A 16011-nucleotide genomic window follows, 5' to 3' on the forward strand; every position below is an offset into this window, starting at 1 on the left:
GGTCGCCAGTCAGGCGGGCGCGATGACTCGCCCAAATGGGTCGGCAGGTCTCCGATCCGGGTTGATCTCCATGCTTAGCTAGGCTGGGCCGTAACAGTGCCCCCAACGCGCTAGCAATGGTCGTGAGCGCCGTTGGTGGCGCGTTATGTTTTCTCTCGTGTGTTGTCGCCAGGTCGGCTGCTCGTGGAGAGGACGTGCCTCTTGGGCGCGTGTCTGTTTGTTGTTGGGGATAACCTTTCGTCGCCTCGTTCTTCGCGTCAAGCATTTAATGCTCATAATGGGTTGTTTTGAAACCCCGCGCGCAAAGACTGTTTTTCCCTTTACCTTTCGCACTTCTTGAGTCAGTTTTCTAATGTACCAATCAGTTTTGCATTTTGTTTTCACTTCATTTCCTTGATCTTCCCTTTTCCATCTTCTTCCCTCTCAAATTTCCCACTGCTATTTCTGCATCACTGTGTATTCGCTCCTTCTTGCTCCCTTTCGACTCGCTGCAATTGTCCTGGTAAGCGCTCGCCCCTCATTCTTTGTTTGGTGTTTATTTTATCTTCGTTGTCTATACTCCTGTGTGCATGTTGCTCTTCTGGCTTGACTTGTATGCTGGCTAACGTTAGTGCTAGATAGGTGCATTAGGGGGGTTACCATTCCAGGGCATTTATTTTTAGGCTTTTACTTAGGATTGGCTTCAGCCATGCTTGGTTGCAATTATTGAATAGGCAAAATGTAGTTTCAGGACCTTTTCCGAGTTTCCGACCTCATAGACTAACCGAGTGGTGCCCCACTGTAGGTATGTCTCGTTATGTTTCACGATCCTCTACCTCAAGCGCGGGTTACGACCGATATGCTTGGGTGACCTCCGACGTGAAGGACTCCCCAAACCAAATGGGTGAGGAGGAGCTGACCGAGTTCCGTCAAGTCAAGTACTTGTGCGGCGGGACCGACAAGGAGTCTAACTATGATATTTTTGTCCCCGCCCCCAACGAACGGTTATACGAACTCAACCTCCACTCCCCCAAGTTGCCGACTGGATTTGGTTCTACAAGGCAATGTTTACCCATTTGGGGGTTCGCATCCCTTTCTCTTCTTTTCAAATGGCGCTCCTTAACCGAGTCTTTGTGGCGCTGTCTCAGCTGCATCCGAACAATTGGGATTCCATCCGCTGTTTCGAGATGGTGTGTGAATACTTAGAGCTGCCAGTGTCTGTCGACATTTTTATTTATCTCTTCAAACTTACGAATCCTTCCAAAGAAGGAAAAGCAAGGAAAGGATTCATGTCCTTCCGATCTGCCCAGGGTCGGAGGATTTTTGGCTTGTTCGAGGACTCTTATCATGGGTTTAAGGTCAAGTATTTCAAGGTGCGCCCAGTCAAAGGTCGCCATCCCTTCTGGCTATCATTAGAAGGGCAACGCCTCATCCCGACGTATTAGAGTTTCGGGGCGGGGTCCAACATCTTTATTAAGGTGACCTACATGGGATGTCCGTTGTGGACAAAAAGATTTCCGACGTGTTGTTGGCCATTTTTGGGAGAAACCACGTGAATCCCCACCTCCTTATAGGTGACTGGGAGGTCGCTAGAAATTATATTTGTGAGTATCTCTAACTTGCATTTCTTACGTTACTGTTGCTTCGATTTGTTATGCTGATTCCATGACTAACCTGTTTTACTATTTTGTTGTAGTGGGAATGTCTGCCGAGGTGACAGGTCTTAAGAATTTGTATAATACCTTTCTGGCTGGTGACAGCAATGAAGAGACGGTCGACGGGAAGCCGGAGGCTCCACCTGAAAATAAGGAGAACCAGGCGGTGTCTCCACCCCATGATGTCGAGATGCCGGACCGTAATGCTGACGAGGCGTGTGTCTCTCCTGTTCGTGAGGAGGTGGCCGGTACGGGGGGGCTCGACCTCCAATACACAAGTCGATGATGATGATGACTTGAAGGTTATCCACAACCCAAAGAGGCAGAAGTCGTCCTCCAGTCCTGAAGGAGCCCTCACCGTGATGGAGAGGAACTTCGATGCCGGGAACTTTATAGACTCCCAGCTGCTTCCCGGCACGGAGGAGTATTTCCATGGCTCTGACCTTCCGGGGCAGGCGAGGTGGATGTATCGTACTCTCCTCCGCGGCGCCGCCATAGCTCGAAAGGCCGAGTTTGAGCTGTCGAGAATACAGTCAATGCATAGGAAGCTCGAATCTTTTGTTAAGGCCAATAATCAATTTAAGACTCAAGTTGAAACACTTCGGGAGCAGTTGTCCAAAGTGGAGGAGAAGCTTAAAGTTGCCGAGGAGAAGGCCACATCCGCTGAGGAAAAATTGAAGACCTCTGATGCTGCCATCTCCCGGCTAACCGAGTGGGAGATGACTTTAGAGAGCCAGCTCAATGCTGCGCAGGGTCGGGTGGCTGCTTTGGAGAAAGAATGCGACGTGGCCGTTTCGTCAGCTAAGACTGCTCAAGCCGAAGCTGAAGAGTTTAAGAGGAAGTACAAAGAGACCATGAAACAGGGGGAAGAGTGCGATCCTGATGACTGAAGAGGCCATTAAAGCTCAAGTGAAAATCGTGGCTCCTGGCTTCGACACATCGGCAATCGGGGTTTTTAAAATGATCAAAGATGGCAAGATTGTCGATATGCCGAAAAAATGATTTCTGTACCCTTGCATGGAATTTGTAATTTTGTTGTAGAACTTGCCGCGTGGTTTGATGAACTTGTAGAACTTGTGATTTTTAAACTACTTTGATAGTCACTTGGTCGGCTTATGATTACCGTCTTTTTCCGCTTATTCGGCAGTGCATTTTCGTTCTAATTTGTTACTGTTTTGTTGGTATTGGCTTGTCGCTCGCGTTTGTTTACCGTTGTGTTGGTAATTTGACGAAGCCAAGTCATGGCTTCACTATCACTGCAGCCGTTTGTTATGGCGTTAACTTGGTTGGTTTTCGGGGTGATCAGTCCCGGGGTACCGTGTTGTTGTCCTGTTTAACATGTATTATAAGAAATTTGTTGTCGTGGGGTGCATAAATGGGGAAAAGTAATTTTAACAAGTGAACATTAATCAACAGTTGAACAAGTCTATTGCAATGATAAGTATTTAACGAAAGTAAATTATTTGACGGTAAAGGGGGAACCCGGGTCTTACTGAGCTGGTCAAGTCGCCTACTCAGCGTGTTTGAACTAAGGATAAAATCTTCTTAAGTTACTCGCATTCCAGGTTCTCGGGACTTCCTTGCCATCGAGCCTCTCCAATTTGTAGGCGCCCTTACCAATCACCTCTTTGACCCTGTAGGGACCTTCCCAGTTTGCCGCCAGCTTACCTTCCCCTTGAGACGGCAGCCCGATGTCGTTGCGCCGCAGGACCAAGTCATTTTGTTCAAATTCTCTCTAGAGTACTTTGGTGTTGTAGCGCAGGGCCATTCTTTGTTTCAGTGCTACTTCTGACAAATGGGCCATCTCCCTAGCCTCATCTACTAGGTCCTTCTCTACAGCTTTCTCTACTCCCTCCAGAAGTAATCGTGGGCTCGGCTCGCCGACCTCCACGGGTATCATGGCATCCACCCCGTATGTCAGGCGGAAAGGGGTTTCTCCCGTTGACGATTGCTCGGTCGTTCGGTAAGATTAGAGAACTGAGGCAAGTTCGTCAACCCATGCACCCTTTTTCTTATCAAGCCGCTTCTTAAGGCCTAGCAAGATGACCTTATTTGCGGCCTTGACTTGGCCGTTCGTCTGGGGATGTTCTACAGATGAAAACTTTTGCTTTATGCCCAAACCGGCGAGGAACTCCACGAACTTCTTATCAGTGAACTGCGTCCCGTTATCAGAGATAATGACTTCTGGGATGCCGAATCGACTTATCACCTATCTCCACATAAACTTTCGACAATTGGATGAGGATATACTGGCCAGTGACTCAGCCTCTATCCACTTGGTGTAGTAGTCGATAGCGACTATGAGATATTTGACTTGCCCCGGACCAACCGGGAAAGGTCCTAAGAGGTCGACACCCCACTGTGAGCAAGGTCGGGAAGACGTCAATAGACTTAGCTCGGCCGCCGGCGCCTTATGGAAATTGGCGTTCTCCTGGCACATGATGCATTTCCTTACGAATGCTTTGGAGTCCTTCATCATCGATGGCCAGTAATAACCAGCTCTGATGAGCTTTCTTGCTAGGGTTTTGCCCCCGATGTGATGACCGCAGCACCCCTTATGGACCTCTTTGAGCACATAGTCCATTTGGTCAGGGTGTAGGCCCTTCAACAAGGGTTGGCTGAGTCCCTTTTTAAACAACTGTCCCTGTATGGTCGCGTATTTGGCCGCCTCCCTTCTCAACGCTTTGGACGCCTTCTCGTCGTCAGGGAGCTTGCCCCTTTCTAAAAAGTCAGTGATCGGGTCCATCCAGGAGGCATCTATATTTGTCAAGTGGAGGGTGACTGCTGGCTCTTTTATCAAACCCTGAATAAGAGACCGGTTGCCGGCCCCTGGTTTTGTGCTTACTAGCTTGGACAGGAGGTCCGCCCGTGTGTTCCTTTCTCTCGGAACATGTTGGATCGTGACCTCCTCGAATTGTTTGCTCAACTCTTTGACCTTCTCCAGATACTTCTGTAACAAGGAGTCTCTGGCTTGGTAGGTCCCATTAACCTGAGAAGTGACGACCTGCGAGTCACTGCATACTTCTAGCCTGGTGGCTCCGACTTCCCGTGCTAAGATTAAGCCACCCAGAAGGTCCTTGTACTCTGCTTGATTGTTTGATACCGGGAATTCAAACTTGATCGACTGTTCATATATGACTCCAGCGGGGCTCTTCAGGATGATCCCGGCACCTCCGAACGTCTGGTTGGAGGCCTCATCTAGGTGGAGCCTCCACCGTATGCTCGTTGTCTCAGCTGAGTCCCCCGTTACTTCTACCAAGAAGTCTGCCATGGCCTGTGCCTTAATCACATGCCTGGGTTCATATTGCAAGTTGTACTTGGACAATTCGATGGCCCAAGTCATCATTCTTCCCGCTAGGTCAAGTTTCTGGAGTATCTGGCGGATTTCCTGGTCTGTCCTCACGACTACCTGATGACCTTAGAAATACTGTCGTAATCTACGGGAAGAGGTTAGGAGTGCAAGTGCCAACTTCTCTAATTTGCTGTATCTCAATTCTGCTCCTTACAGTGCTTTGCTCACGAAGTAAATTGGTTGCTGAACCTTCCCTTCCTCCCGCACCAAAACCACCGCCATCTCTTCCTCCGTTATGGCCAAGTATAGGTAGAGCGGTTTTCCGACCTTGGGCTTCCCGAGTACAGGTGGTGTTGCAAGAATCTCTTTGAAGTGATTGAATGCTTCCTCGCACGCCGGGGTCCATTCAAATGCTATCCCCTTTCTCATCAAGTTGAAGAATGGCAGGGCCTTCGCAGCCGACGCCTCGAGGAAGCGGGATAGTGTGGTGAGCCTTCCTGACAGCCTCTGAATGTCCTTGACACAGCCCGGGCTCTTCATTTGGAGTATTGCTTGACATTTTTCAGGGTTGGCCTCCACACCTCTTTGGGTTATCATAAACCCTAGGAACTTTCCTGCTTCCATGGCAAGGGCACACTTGAGTGGATTGAGCCTCATGCCGTGTTGTCGTAGGGAAGCGAACACATTTCCTAGGTCGCTTAAGAGGTCTTCAGGCCGGGTGGTCTTTGCAAGCATATCATCCACGTATACTTCCACCGTTTTACCTATGAGGTCGCTGAATATCTTGTTCATTAACCTTTGGTACGTGGCCCCGGTGTTCTTCAAGCCAAACGGCATTACCTTGTAGCAATATATTCCTCCCGGCGTTATGAATGTTGTTTTCTCTTCGTCTGACCGGTGCATCGGTATCTGATTGTAGCCAGAATAAGCATCCATAAACCTCAGATACCGATATCCCGCCGCCGCGTCGACGAGCGCATCAATGTTGGGTAGGGGGTAGCAGTCATTGGGGCATGCTTTGTTGAGATCGGAGTAATCCACACACATCTTCCATTTTCCATTGTGCTTTCTTACTAGAACTACATTTGACAGCCAGGTCGAGTAGTCGAGTTCTCGAATAAATCCCGCTTCGAGGTGGCTGGCCGTCTGCCTGGCCACCTCCTCTGCTCTTTCTTGTGACATTTTCCTTTTTCTCTGAGCCACTGGTCTGGCCTCTGGCTTGACGGCCAAGTGGTGTGACATGAGTTGGGGGTCTATTCCCAGCATGTCGGCCAGCGTCCAAGCAAATAGGTCACCATTAGCCCTGATCATTTCCATTAGGGGTTCCTTCAGGTTGTGTGGGAGGTTTCTGTTCATGAAAGTGAACTTCTCCTCCACGTCACTCACTCTGAACCTCTCTAAGTTTCCTTTCGGTTCGGGTCTTGGCTTGTCGTCAACTCTAGCGTCCAAGTCGGCGAGGAACACTCCCGATGCCTCTTTAGATTTCTTCCTTAAGGAGAGGCTGGCGTTGTCGCAAGCGACTACCGTTTCCAAATCTCTTTTTATGGACCCCACGGATCCGTCATCAGCGATGAACTTCATTACCAACATCTTTGTACTGATCATTGCCCCGAGATCGTTGATAGTCTTCTTGCCTAGGATGACGTTGTAGGCCGTGGAGTCTCGCAGAACCACGAACTCAGCTATTACCGACCTTCGCCCCTGTCCTAGTCCTATGGATATCGGTAGGGAGATTATCCTGTCTGGCTTGATGAAGTGGTCGCCCAAGCCTACAACGCCGTGCTGGTGAGTCTTTAAATCGGCATCCCGTAGACCAAAGGCATCGAACACGTTGCGGAACATGATATTCGAGTCAGCCCCGGTGTCTACGAGGATCCGCTTGATGAGGCCGGTTCCCACTCTGGCCGTGATAACCATGGGAGGGTTTTTCGCGACCTCATCGAACCATTGGTCCTCCGGACCAAATGAAATGGGAGGAACCCTCTTGAAGCTTCGCCCGAAAGATGAGGAAACCGCCAGGACTTTGGCGTCTTTTCTGTGTGCCGACTTCGACCTTGGAGCCGCGTCTCTTGCTATTACCACGTTCACTATGGTAAGGCCGTGTTCGTTGTCCTCCGGCTCATGACGTTGCTTCACTGCGCGGGTTTTGTCCTCTCCCTCGCAGTCGCGATCTCGTCTCCTCGGTTCCCTGATGAGGTGGGAGAACTCGGCTAGTTTCCCGTCCCAGATCGCTTGTTCTAGCGCGTCCTTCAGATCGAAGCAATCCTGCGTCTTATGTCCATAGCCCTTATGATAGTCACAATAGAGGCTCTTGTTTCCCCTCGGTTCGGTCCTTTAGAGGTCGGGGCTTCGACAAAATTCCCTTCTCGGCTATCTGCTGATAAACTTCTATGATGGGGACGGTGAGGGGGTGTAATTGGTGAACTTCCCGACTCGAGAAAACGGCCTGGATGTCTTGCCTTGACCGCCGTCTCTGGCGTGTTCCTTCTGCCTTTCTCTGCCACCGTGCTGCCGAGGTTGATTGTAGGAGGGCTGCCGCTTGTTGGCAGCCACGACTTGACTGACTTCTTCATCGTTGATATATTCCCTGGCTACACTTTGGATCTCCTGCATCGTCCACACCGGCTTCGTGGTGAGATGCTTCCTGAAGTCCTCGTTCAGAAGTCCATTCGTCAAACACAGACTAGCTATCGAATCAGTTAGCCCGTCGATCTCCAAGCACTCGTCGTTGAACCGGTCTAGGTATTTTCTGGTCGGCTCGCCGGACCTTTGAGTCACCCCGAGCAAATTGATCGGGTGCTTTGCCTTTGCGATTCTGGTTGTAAATTGGGCTAGGAAAGCACGGCTAATGTCCGAAAACCTGGCCACCAAGCCCTGTGGGAGGCTGTTAATCCACCGTATTGCAGGTCCTGCCAAAGTGACCGGGAAAGCGCGGCACCTCACTTCGTCTCCCACTCCCTCTAGGTTCATCCTGGCCTCGAAGGCCGTAAGGTGCTCCTGCGGGTCTTGGGTTCCGTCGTACCTCATGTCCGTCGGCTTATCAAAGTGCTTTGGTAGCCGGACCTCGATGATGGAATGATGAAACGGGGTTGCGCCCATTATCACGGGTCGCCGCGTTCTCCTCGGCCTTCCCCCGCCGTCTTCCCGGTCTCGCTCTGTGGCGCATCTCCTTTCCGGCTGGGTGTATATCACGGGGTCGCGGCGTCTTCTTGGGCGTCCTTCTTCCTCCCGGGCGCTCTCAGATTCAGATCATGGGCTAGGCATTCGCCGGGAGTGACTTCTCGGAGGAGAACGGGAGTAGCTTGGTTCGGGAGTTCGTTGACGATGTTCCTGATCTGCCAGCTGGCGCTCCAGGTTCTGCATCCTGTGACGCAGTTCCTGCATTATTCTGGCGTTGTTGCTGCCTGTTCCCCCAAATGGGCGTCTTTCTTGAGATCGTGAAGACGGCTCGGTTCGTCGTGGAGGGGACCTCGTTTGCTCCCGGGAGGAAGCTATCGAGGCTTCCCCTCTGTGCTCGGCCCCGCGGCCTGGTTCTCCGGGACCTAGTACGACGTCCATTCAGGTGTCCCCACAGACGGCGCCAATGTAGGGTTGCTCGGTTACCGGACGGTTCGGAGAGATCCTTCAGTGGGTAAGGTGGGGTATCGCCTGGTTCCGGGTTGCGGGGTTGAAGCTGGAGCAGCCGACGTCCCGAGCTCTTTGTGTGATGAGAGGGGTGTCACCTGCAAAGACACTCCGACGCTCTAGTCAGTTAAGTGTGCAGGCGAAAAAGGGGGTAAGGTGATGTGTGTGACGTACCTTGGGGAAGGGTAGGACCCTCCCTTTATATACCATGTCAGAAAGGTGGGCCCCATAGGAAGAGGCCTCCTTCTAGAAAGTTTCCTTCTTCCCAGCTATTGTGCAGCTAGCAAGGAGGGCACGTGGCCGGGTGGCCAGTCAGGCGGGCGCGATGATCCGCCCAAACGGGTCGGCAGGTCTCCAGATCGGGTTGGTCTCCATGCTTAACTGGGCTGGGCCGTAATAAGATCTTATTGGTGACTCCACATCAAAGACCCGCACTTACAAATAAATACATTTTGTACTTATATTTTTTTTTAAAATTTGTATATATAAATTAATAAAATTTATTTGTTAAAAATAATTTAATATTTATACTAATTAAATAATAATCAAACTACTAAAAATTACTCACTTCAAAAGTCTTTTTTAATAAAAAAATCTTTCATTTAATAAAATAATCAAATGAATCATAAAAAATACATCTAAATTTTATCATATGTTAGACATCTATCTAAGTCTTTACATCGATACATCAATTGTAAATTTATATTGGTAAAAAGAGGCAATAAATCAAATATAATACAAACTCCTTGTTCAAGCATCAGGAACACAATAATTGTGGCGACTATATTACTATTGTAGCAACACATCAATCAAATTTCACAACCACATTTTATAACCATTAAGATCAATAGGGTGACAACTTGCAACTCACTCCTAATTCTTGTATTCTAATCTCGAAAAATTTCTGATATTGCATTTTGAAAATTAGGATTAGCAACACGATTCGAAATCATAGATATTTGCACATCTCTCGATTTGATCAGGACATTGTGGCAATTTTTGTTGCGAGATAAGTCAAAGTTAGTGTATCTACCTATTTTTACTGTCTCGGTATATATATATATATATAATTAATATAATATATATGATGATTAATTATTATTATATATAAAAAATAATAAAAAAAATTTAGAAATATATAAAGTTTTTTTTATACCGAAGATAGAAAAATTTAAACTCACGACTTCTTAAGTAAGTATGTGGAGACTATGCTATTTGAGCTATAGTTTATTGGCTAAAAATATATAAAATTATAAATTAGAGTTTTAATCAAACACATTTTTTGTCATTCGTTTGTATACATATTTTGACCTTGTAAACTAAATTTTATTAATTTAAACCAAAACAATGGTCAAAGTATATTTGAAATGGATAAGATAAGACCAGAATAGATACAAGATATCCACTAATTATTCATATCAATTAATCATTTTCTAATGAACCTTGTGTCTGATGGTGAGAAAGAAGAGAAACCTAGGGATATATATGATGAGGAGTAAGGAAAATCGAGCTGAACAACCTTTCTTTTTTTTTTGTCATATACAACACACACTATTTTTTTTTTTTTTGTTTCCCACAGTATTCCCCAACCCGACAGGTCAAGGACTAATCCGTCACGGTACTAAGCTCCATTTAAAGGTTTGCCGCTGGCCAATGGGTACACACACTACTATAAGTACTACTAGTATAGGTTCTATATTTCTCATTGAATATTCAAACCCGGGTACAGCTTTGAGTGATGATACTACCATTTATCCACGGCCCAACTGCAGGTGAACAACTTTATAGATTCACATGTTACATTGAACAATTCATAATTGTTAGAACCGAATTGGTAATCGAACTAATCAAATTACTGAATTATTGAATTATTTGTTTAATTGGTGAGTCACTTATTGAATCGATTAATCCGATATAATTAAATAATTATATAAAATTTTGTTATTTTTTTTCTATTATAAGTATTTTTATTTTGTTTTTATATTAAAATAATTATTATTTTTATATTTCAATAATTTATTAATTAGTTTATACTTATTATATTATTATATATTACAAGTATTTATTCAAAAAATAATATTAGTAGATATTATATAATTATATAAAAAAAAGTTATAATTAATAAAATATTTTTTGTTTTTTTTTAATTTATAAATATTTAATAAAATTTATAATTAAATAAAAATATAACTAATTTAATAATAAGTGAGTTTATAATTAAAATTAAATTTAATAAAAATAAACTATTTGATAAAATTTTTGTATATGTACAATAATTTGCATATTTAATAGCACAAAGCCTGATAGTTTAGTTGTTCATGCATGCTGCATTATTAAAGGGAAGGGGTTCGAAAGGAGAATTTGGAACACGGTAGACTTGCAACAACTATGGAACAACCTTAAATCAAAATACCCAAAACTTGATTTTCGGAGATATCAAGCCCAAAGGAATACATGGTAGTTCCCCATCAAAAACTCGAAGAAGCACTTTTTCTTTTGCCTCCCGAATCTATTTCGAAAACGCCATCATGCTTTGCTACCTTGTTAGTGACATTTCCTGTAGGCTGTAGCCTGTAGGAGTCACACGTCCATATTACACACATTTTAATTTTATACCTCATTTTTCAATTAATTTAAATTACTCACACCCAACCAAGTTGGGTTGGTCTAGTGGTTAGCTCACTAGTCCGCTTAAGCAAGTGTCGGGGGTTCGAATCCCGCCTTGTGCATGCAGCAACCCATTGGCCAGCGGCAAACCCTTAAATGGAGCTCAGTACCGCGACGGATTAGTCCTTGACCTGTCGGGTTGGGGGATACCGTGGGAAACCAAAAAAAAAAATTACTCACACCCATAAATAAAATTATTACCATCCAAACTTAAAATGCAAGTCCATTTTTTCTTTCTTTTTGAAGTATTATAAAAACACTTGCTTGCTTGCCTTTTTCAACTTATTTTCTAGATTTCAATCAAAGTATCAAACCCACAATTAGAAACACGTGTTACATGCAATGGTACAAGATTCCTAATTTTACTATAATGTTATTTGAATATTTGTGAAAAACCATATGCCCATATACTCTAATCTACTATTAGATATTTAATGGACCATGGTAGAATTGAGCAGGAAAAAAACTCTCAACTCTAAAGTGAAGAGAGTAGTTAAGCAATAAAAATATAAAATAAGAAATTAATCATCATTGAATTCGTAAGATCTATGTTCAATCTATCACATATGAACCGTATCATCTTAATGTTAGTGATTAATCAGTTAATTTTTCGCTTTACCAATCTTTCACTTTAAAAAACCTTGGTTCGTATGGAGCCCATACCCCCCATCAAATGGTGGATGAAAATGTCAACATTTCAAAAAATATTATGTAGAACTAACATTACTCATAATCAATGTACTAATTTCGGGGACCAGTAACATGGCTGCAAAAGAGAGGGCCTATCAAATGATACTGGGATAGTTAACCATATGCATGCATGAAAAGCAGAGCTTACAACAACCTAAGACTAATTTTCTGCAGGAAATTTTAATCTCAAGTGGTCCTTTAGAAAATTCTTAAAGCTATCCTCTGTACTTCCTTTATAGGACATAACCATCAATGTAGAACACACAACAAAAGTTTTAAATGGATACAGCTGTTTGAGAATCTCCGGGTCCCTATCATAATCCTGCCAAGACAAAAGTTTAATTAAAAATAGGGGGTTATGAATATAGAAACAAACCTATACATAAAAATATGAGCATACCTTTTCAGTAATAACAACTATGGGCTTGGAACCAAACTTGCCCTCTAATTCTTTTAGCTTGGCTCTGATCAACTCAATATCCTAGATTAGTATGAGGAAAAAAAGAATATCCTAGTAAATGTTTTTTTTTTAAATAAAATTAAGAAACAAGAGGAAATTTAAATGGCGTGGCTTGGCAGCACAGGTGCAAAGAATGTGGTTTAAATGGTGACTTGAAATAACAGTATGTAATCAGTCAGAAAAATATTTCTTTGAAATTCAGGAGATATATATAACGTACCTTGACATGGAATGCATGATGATCACTGAAATCTACTCGATCAACATAACATGCACCCATCTGCATCAAGTAGTTTTCACTTTAGAGATAAAAAGAGATAACAACAGGGACCTCGAAGCGAAAACCACTTAAAAGGTAAGTAAAAGTATAGCTAGATAGCACAGCATAAAAGGGGGTTGGTGTGAGTTACTAATCATGTCTGGAACATACAAGTTTTAACAAGTGAAAATACAACTGGCCAATTGATATGTTTATGTTTAGTTATGCTATTTAGAAGAGGAATGATTATTAAGGAGGAATACCTTCTGAATTTTCTTCACAAAAGATTCTGCGGAACCAATAGCCGAAACACATAATATAGTAGCTTTATGGAGAGCTGTCAACGGTATATTGGCATTGGTATTACCCACCTCAAATAAGTAAGTTGGATCCATTTTTGAGAAGAAAAGTGGAATCGACTCTTTGATTCCTCGGATTGTTGACTCAATATCCTTGAGAATATTCTCAGACACCTATGAACCACCCGAAGTACATTGTCAGTAAGCAAATCTATATACCAACCAAATGACTAAATTCAAACTGATAAAAGGAACTTTACAAAAACATTTGCAAATTATTTCCTTGAAGAAGGTATCGCTTTAGCATACCAGGTCTGCATGATGGATTACAACTGCATCTGCTCGTTTAAGTGCAGTCAAGGGTTCCCTCAAAGGTCCAAGTGGCAAAAGCTGAAGGTTGCCCCAAAGAGTCAATCCATTAACCATTACAATATCCAAATCACGCCACAAACTCCAGTGCTACCTTACATACAGAAGATAACATTTACAGCAACTTCTTGTCAAACAAAATGAACATAGGTAATTAAGCAAGCCAAAAGCAGGGCTCAGTATTTCCAGTATCATACTTAACACTAAATCATAAACCATACCTCAATAAACAAAAAAAAGGTTGCAAAGGAAATTACTTTTCTATATCGTTCTTTGGTGGGTGCAATAGTTGGCATTACCTGCATTGCATCATCAAGAACTACAGCACCAATATTTTCTGAATCAACAGAAACATTCAACTCATGACCCAGCTGCTGTTTCCTATACCATGAACTCTCTCTGGTATCAACATAGCCATATCTTTGGATGAATTGACTTGCAACAGCAGCTCGATTTGCGCCAACACCAAACTTAGTTGGTGTCCAAAGTAAATGCCTACGAAGCATGTTGACTTCATCACCACCTGCATAACCCTGCCAGAATAAGCAACATATGAAACCAGATAGGCAAGTTACAAATTAAAATACACAATAGTATTGCTTCAGCTAGGATTTTGGCATGAAAGGTCAAATATATCTTCCATCAGTTATGATGCCAAAGGAGATAAGCCTTAAAATTTGATCATTAAATTATAATCCTATTTGCACAAAAAATAAAAAGTGTACTTTTTCCTTTGTAACACACACATCATGTATCAGACAAGATATGAATGCATAACACCATGAACTGCTGATATTTCAGGGACCGCTTAGTCCAATAATAGGGGCCACTTAGTCTAGTAACAAGAGCCGCTTAGACTAATTATTTGGATGGTTGGGAACTAGTTAGGAATTTTTGAATTGTGAAGGAGAGCTGTCTTTCGAGCAAATGGTCAGCGGTCGGCAAGATATTTACTCTCAAATTTATGTATAAAGAAAAGGAAGTGTATTGAAGTCAGTTCAGCTATTGGCCTTAGATAGTGTATAAAAGAAGTAGACCAAGTGGAAGAGAGCTTTCGAGATTGTTGTTGTTGTTGTTGTTGTTGGTGGTGGTGGTGGTGAGGTGTAGTGAGGGAGAGGTTGGGGACGAAATTCAGGTGGAGGTGACAGTGGGTGGGGTGGCAACGGGGTGAGGGAGGGGTGATGGTGATATTGAGGAGGAGATGATGATGTTGATGTTGATGAAGCAGGTGGGGTGCTGGAGATGATGAGGGAGGGACCGGATGAGAGATAATATTAGGATGATTAAGAAGGGATTATCATAGGAGTAATTAGGAAAAAAGTTATTTTGACTAACTTTCACCACCAAAAATTTAATAAAAGAAAAGGCTTTCTTTACTGATCTGCCGCCATTTTGCAAATTTATCACCAGATTGACGCTGAATAAAATTAAAACTTATTTCATTTAAAATTTATTCAAAGAACAGATACAGATATTTTTAAAACTTTTCGAAATCATAACGACAAAAAATATACTTTACCCTAATAATTAATCATATGCACATTGCTGCAGGGTATTGCTAGCCTACATCCTATACTTTTAATGTTCTATTACAGGATTTTTCTGGCAATACACCTGGGATGCAACCTGTAAGAATATGTGTAAATGCTAGTATTATCATTTATCCAACAATGACAACTAAACCACCTATGATATCTCGCCAATAATGATATAAGTATGGAAATTGCAAAATTCAGGCCCATTAACTAAACTAAAAAAGATGGACAAGCAAGGAAGGAGAAGAGAGTACCCTTGAAAGAATGAGAGGTGAAATTCCAAAATGACACAACCAGCGAGCTATAAACTCAACCATGGGCGTCTTCCCATTTCCTCCCCAGCTCAAATTCCCAACGCTAACAACAGCAACTGGCAAACTAATCTTACAATCAAAAACACAAAATTACAGCTCTGCCCTTTCGAAACAAAGTTAGGGAGAAGAAGGGTTACCGGTGGACTGGGAAGAAGCCGTGTCGGTAGAGAGAGTGGCGAAGTGAGAGAGCGAGTTTGTAGAGAGAGGAGGCAATGGAAAGGAGAGGGATGAGAGAGCGGTGAAGACGACAGAGCTTACGAGGGTTGCGAGCGTAAGCTATCTCATTCACTGCTCTCCTCACTTTTTCCATATTCCTGCTTCTTTTGGACGGGGAATGAAAGGAATGGCCACCGGATTTTTTATTTAAATAAATTAAAAAAATATTTTATTTACTCAAATAAATAATTTTAAAAATTATTACAGAAATACGTAGGATTACTGTAAATGAAATAAGATAATATGCGTGATACGTGTATATCTCGTTTTACAGTATAAACGAGATACATGCAAATTTATCTCGTTTACACTATAAACGAGATACATGTTAAATTATAACATTTACATAGTAAATAAGATACAGTAATACAAACTTCCAACAGCTATAAAAGGATGTGCAACTTTTGTCATTCTCTACATACATTTTATACTTCTTCTCCTCCATTTTTCTTCCCAAAAATAGGTAAAAATATCCAATAGTAGCAGATATGTGGTTGTCTGTGTGTATTCCAATTGTCGTATGAGGAACAGTGACAATGTGGTGATATTTGAGTGTGATAATCCGTTGGTATTGTGCACTCGGCGAGTAAGTTCGTTGTTCGAGTTGAAGAGTCTGATATTGAGCAACCTTGGTGGTTTAGGGAGAAAAGAG

General features: G+C 43.1%; 2 protein-coding genes across 4 annotated transcripts; both read right to left on the bottom strand.

The window, feature by feature from the left end:
* Positions 1-3603: 3603 nt before the first annotated feature.
* LOC112720980 (uncharacterized) lies at positions 3604-4977 on the bottom strand. Its single transcript, XM_025772072.1, has 2 exons — positions 3964-4977; positions 3604-3843 (listed from the first exon to the last, which is right to left on the bottom strand). Exons 1-2 carry the CDS (start codon positions 4975-4977, stop codon positions 3604-3606), a joined length of 1254 nt encoding a protein of 417 aa, XP_025627857.1.
* Positions 4978-11912: 6935 nt separating this feature from the next.
* LOC112720265 (probable tetraacyldisaccharide 4'-kinase, mitochondrial) lies at positions 11913-15478 on the bottom strand. Of its 3 annotated transcripts, none has more exons than XM_025771144.3 (8): positions 15281-15478; positions 15084-15212; positions 13594-13827; positions 13235-13384; positions 12890-13099; positions 12588-12647; positions 12308-12388; positions 11913-12229 (listed from the first exon to the last, which is right to left on the bottom strand). In XM_025771144.3, the coding sequence occupies exons 2-8, from the start codon at positions 15144-15146 to the stop codon at positions 12068-12070; spliced, it is 960 nt and encodes a 319-aa protein (XP_025626929.1). In that variant the 5' UTR covers positions 15147-15212; positions 15281-15478; the 3' UTR covers positions 11913-12067. The 3 variants fall into 3 exon arrangements, with proteins under 3 accessions (XP_025626929.1, XP_025626928.1, XP_025626930.1); XM_025771143.3 differs by having other exon boundaries at positions 15084-15207; positions 15281-15473; XM_025771145.2 differs by having other exon boundaries at positions 15084-15199; positions 15281-15468.
* Positions 15479-16011: the final 533 nt, after the last annotated feature.

The sequence above is a fragment of the Arachis hypogaea genome, chromosome 11, assembly GCF_003086295.3.
Source record: "Arachis hypogaea cultivar Tifrunner chromosome 11, arahy.Tifrunner.gnm2.J5K5, whole genome shotgun sequence".
Classification (NCBI taxonomy): domain Eukaryota; kingdom Viridiplantae; phylum Streptophyta; class Magnoliopsida; order Fabales; family Fabaceae; genus Arachis; species Arachis hypogaea.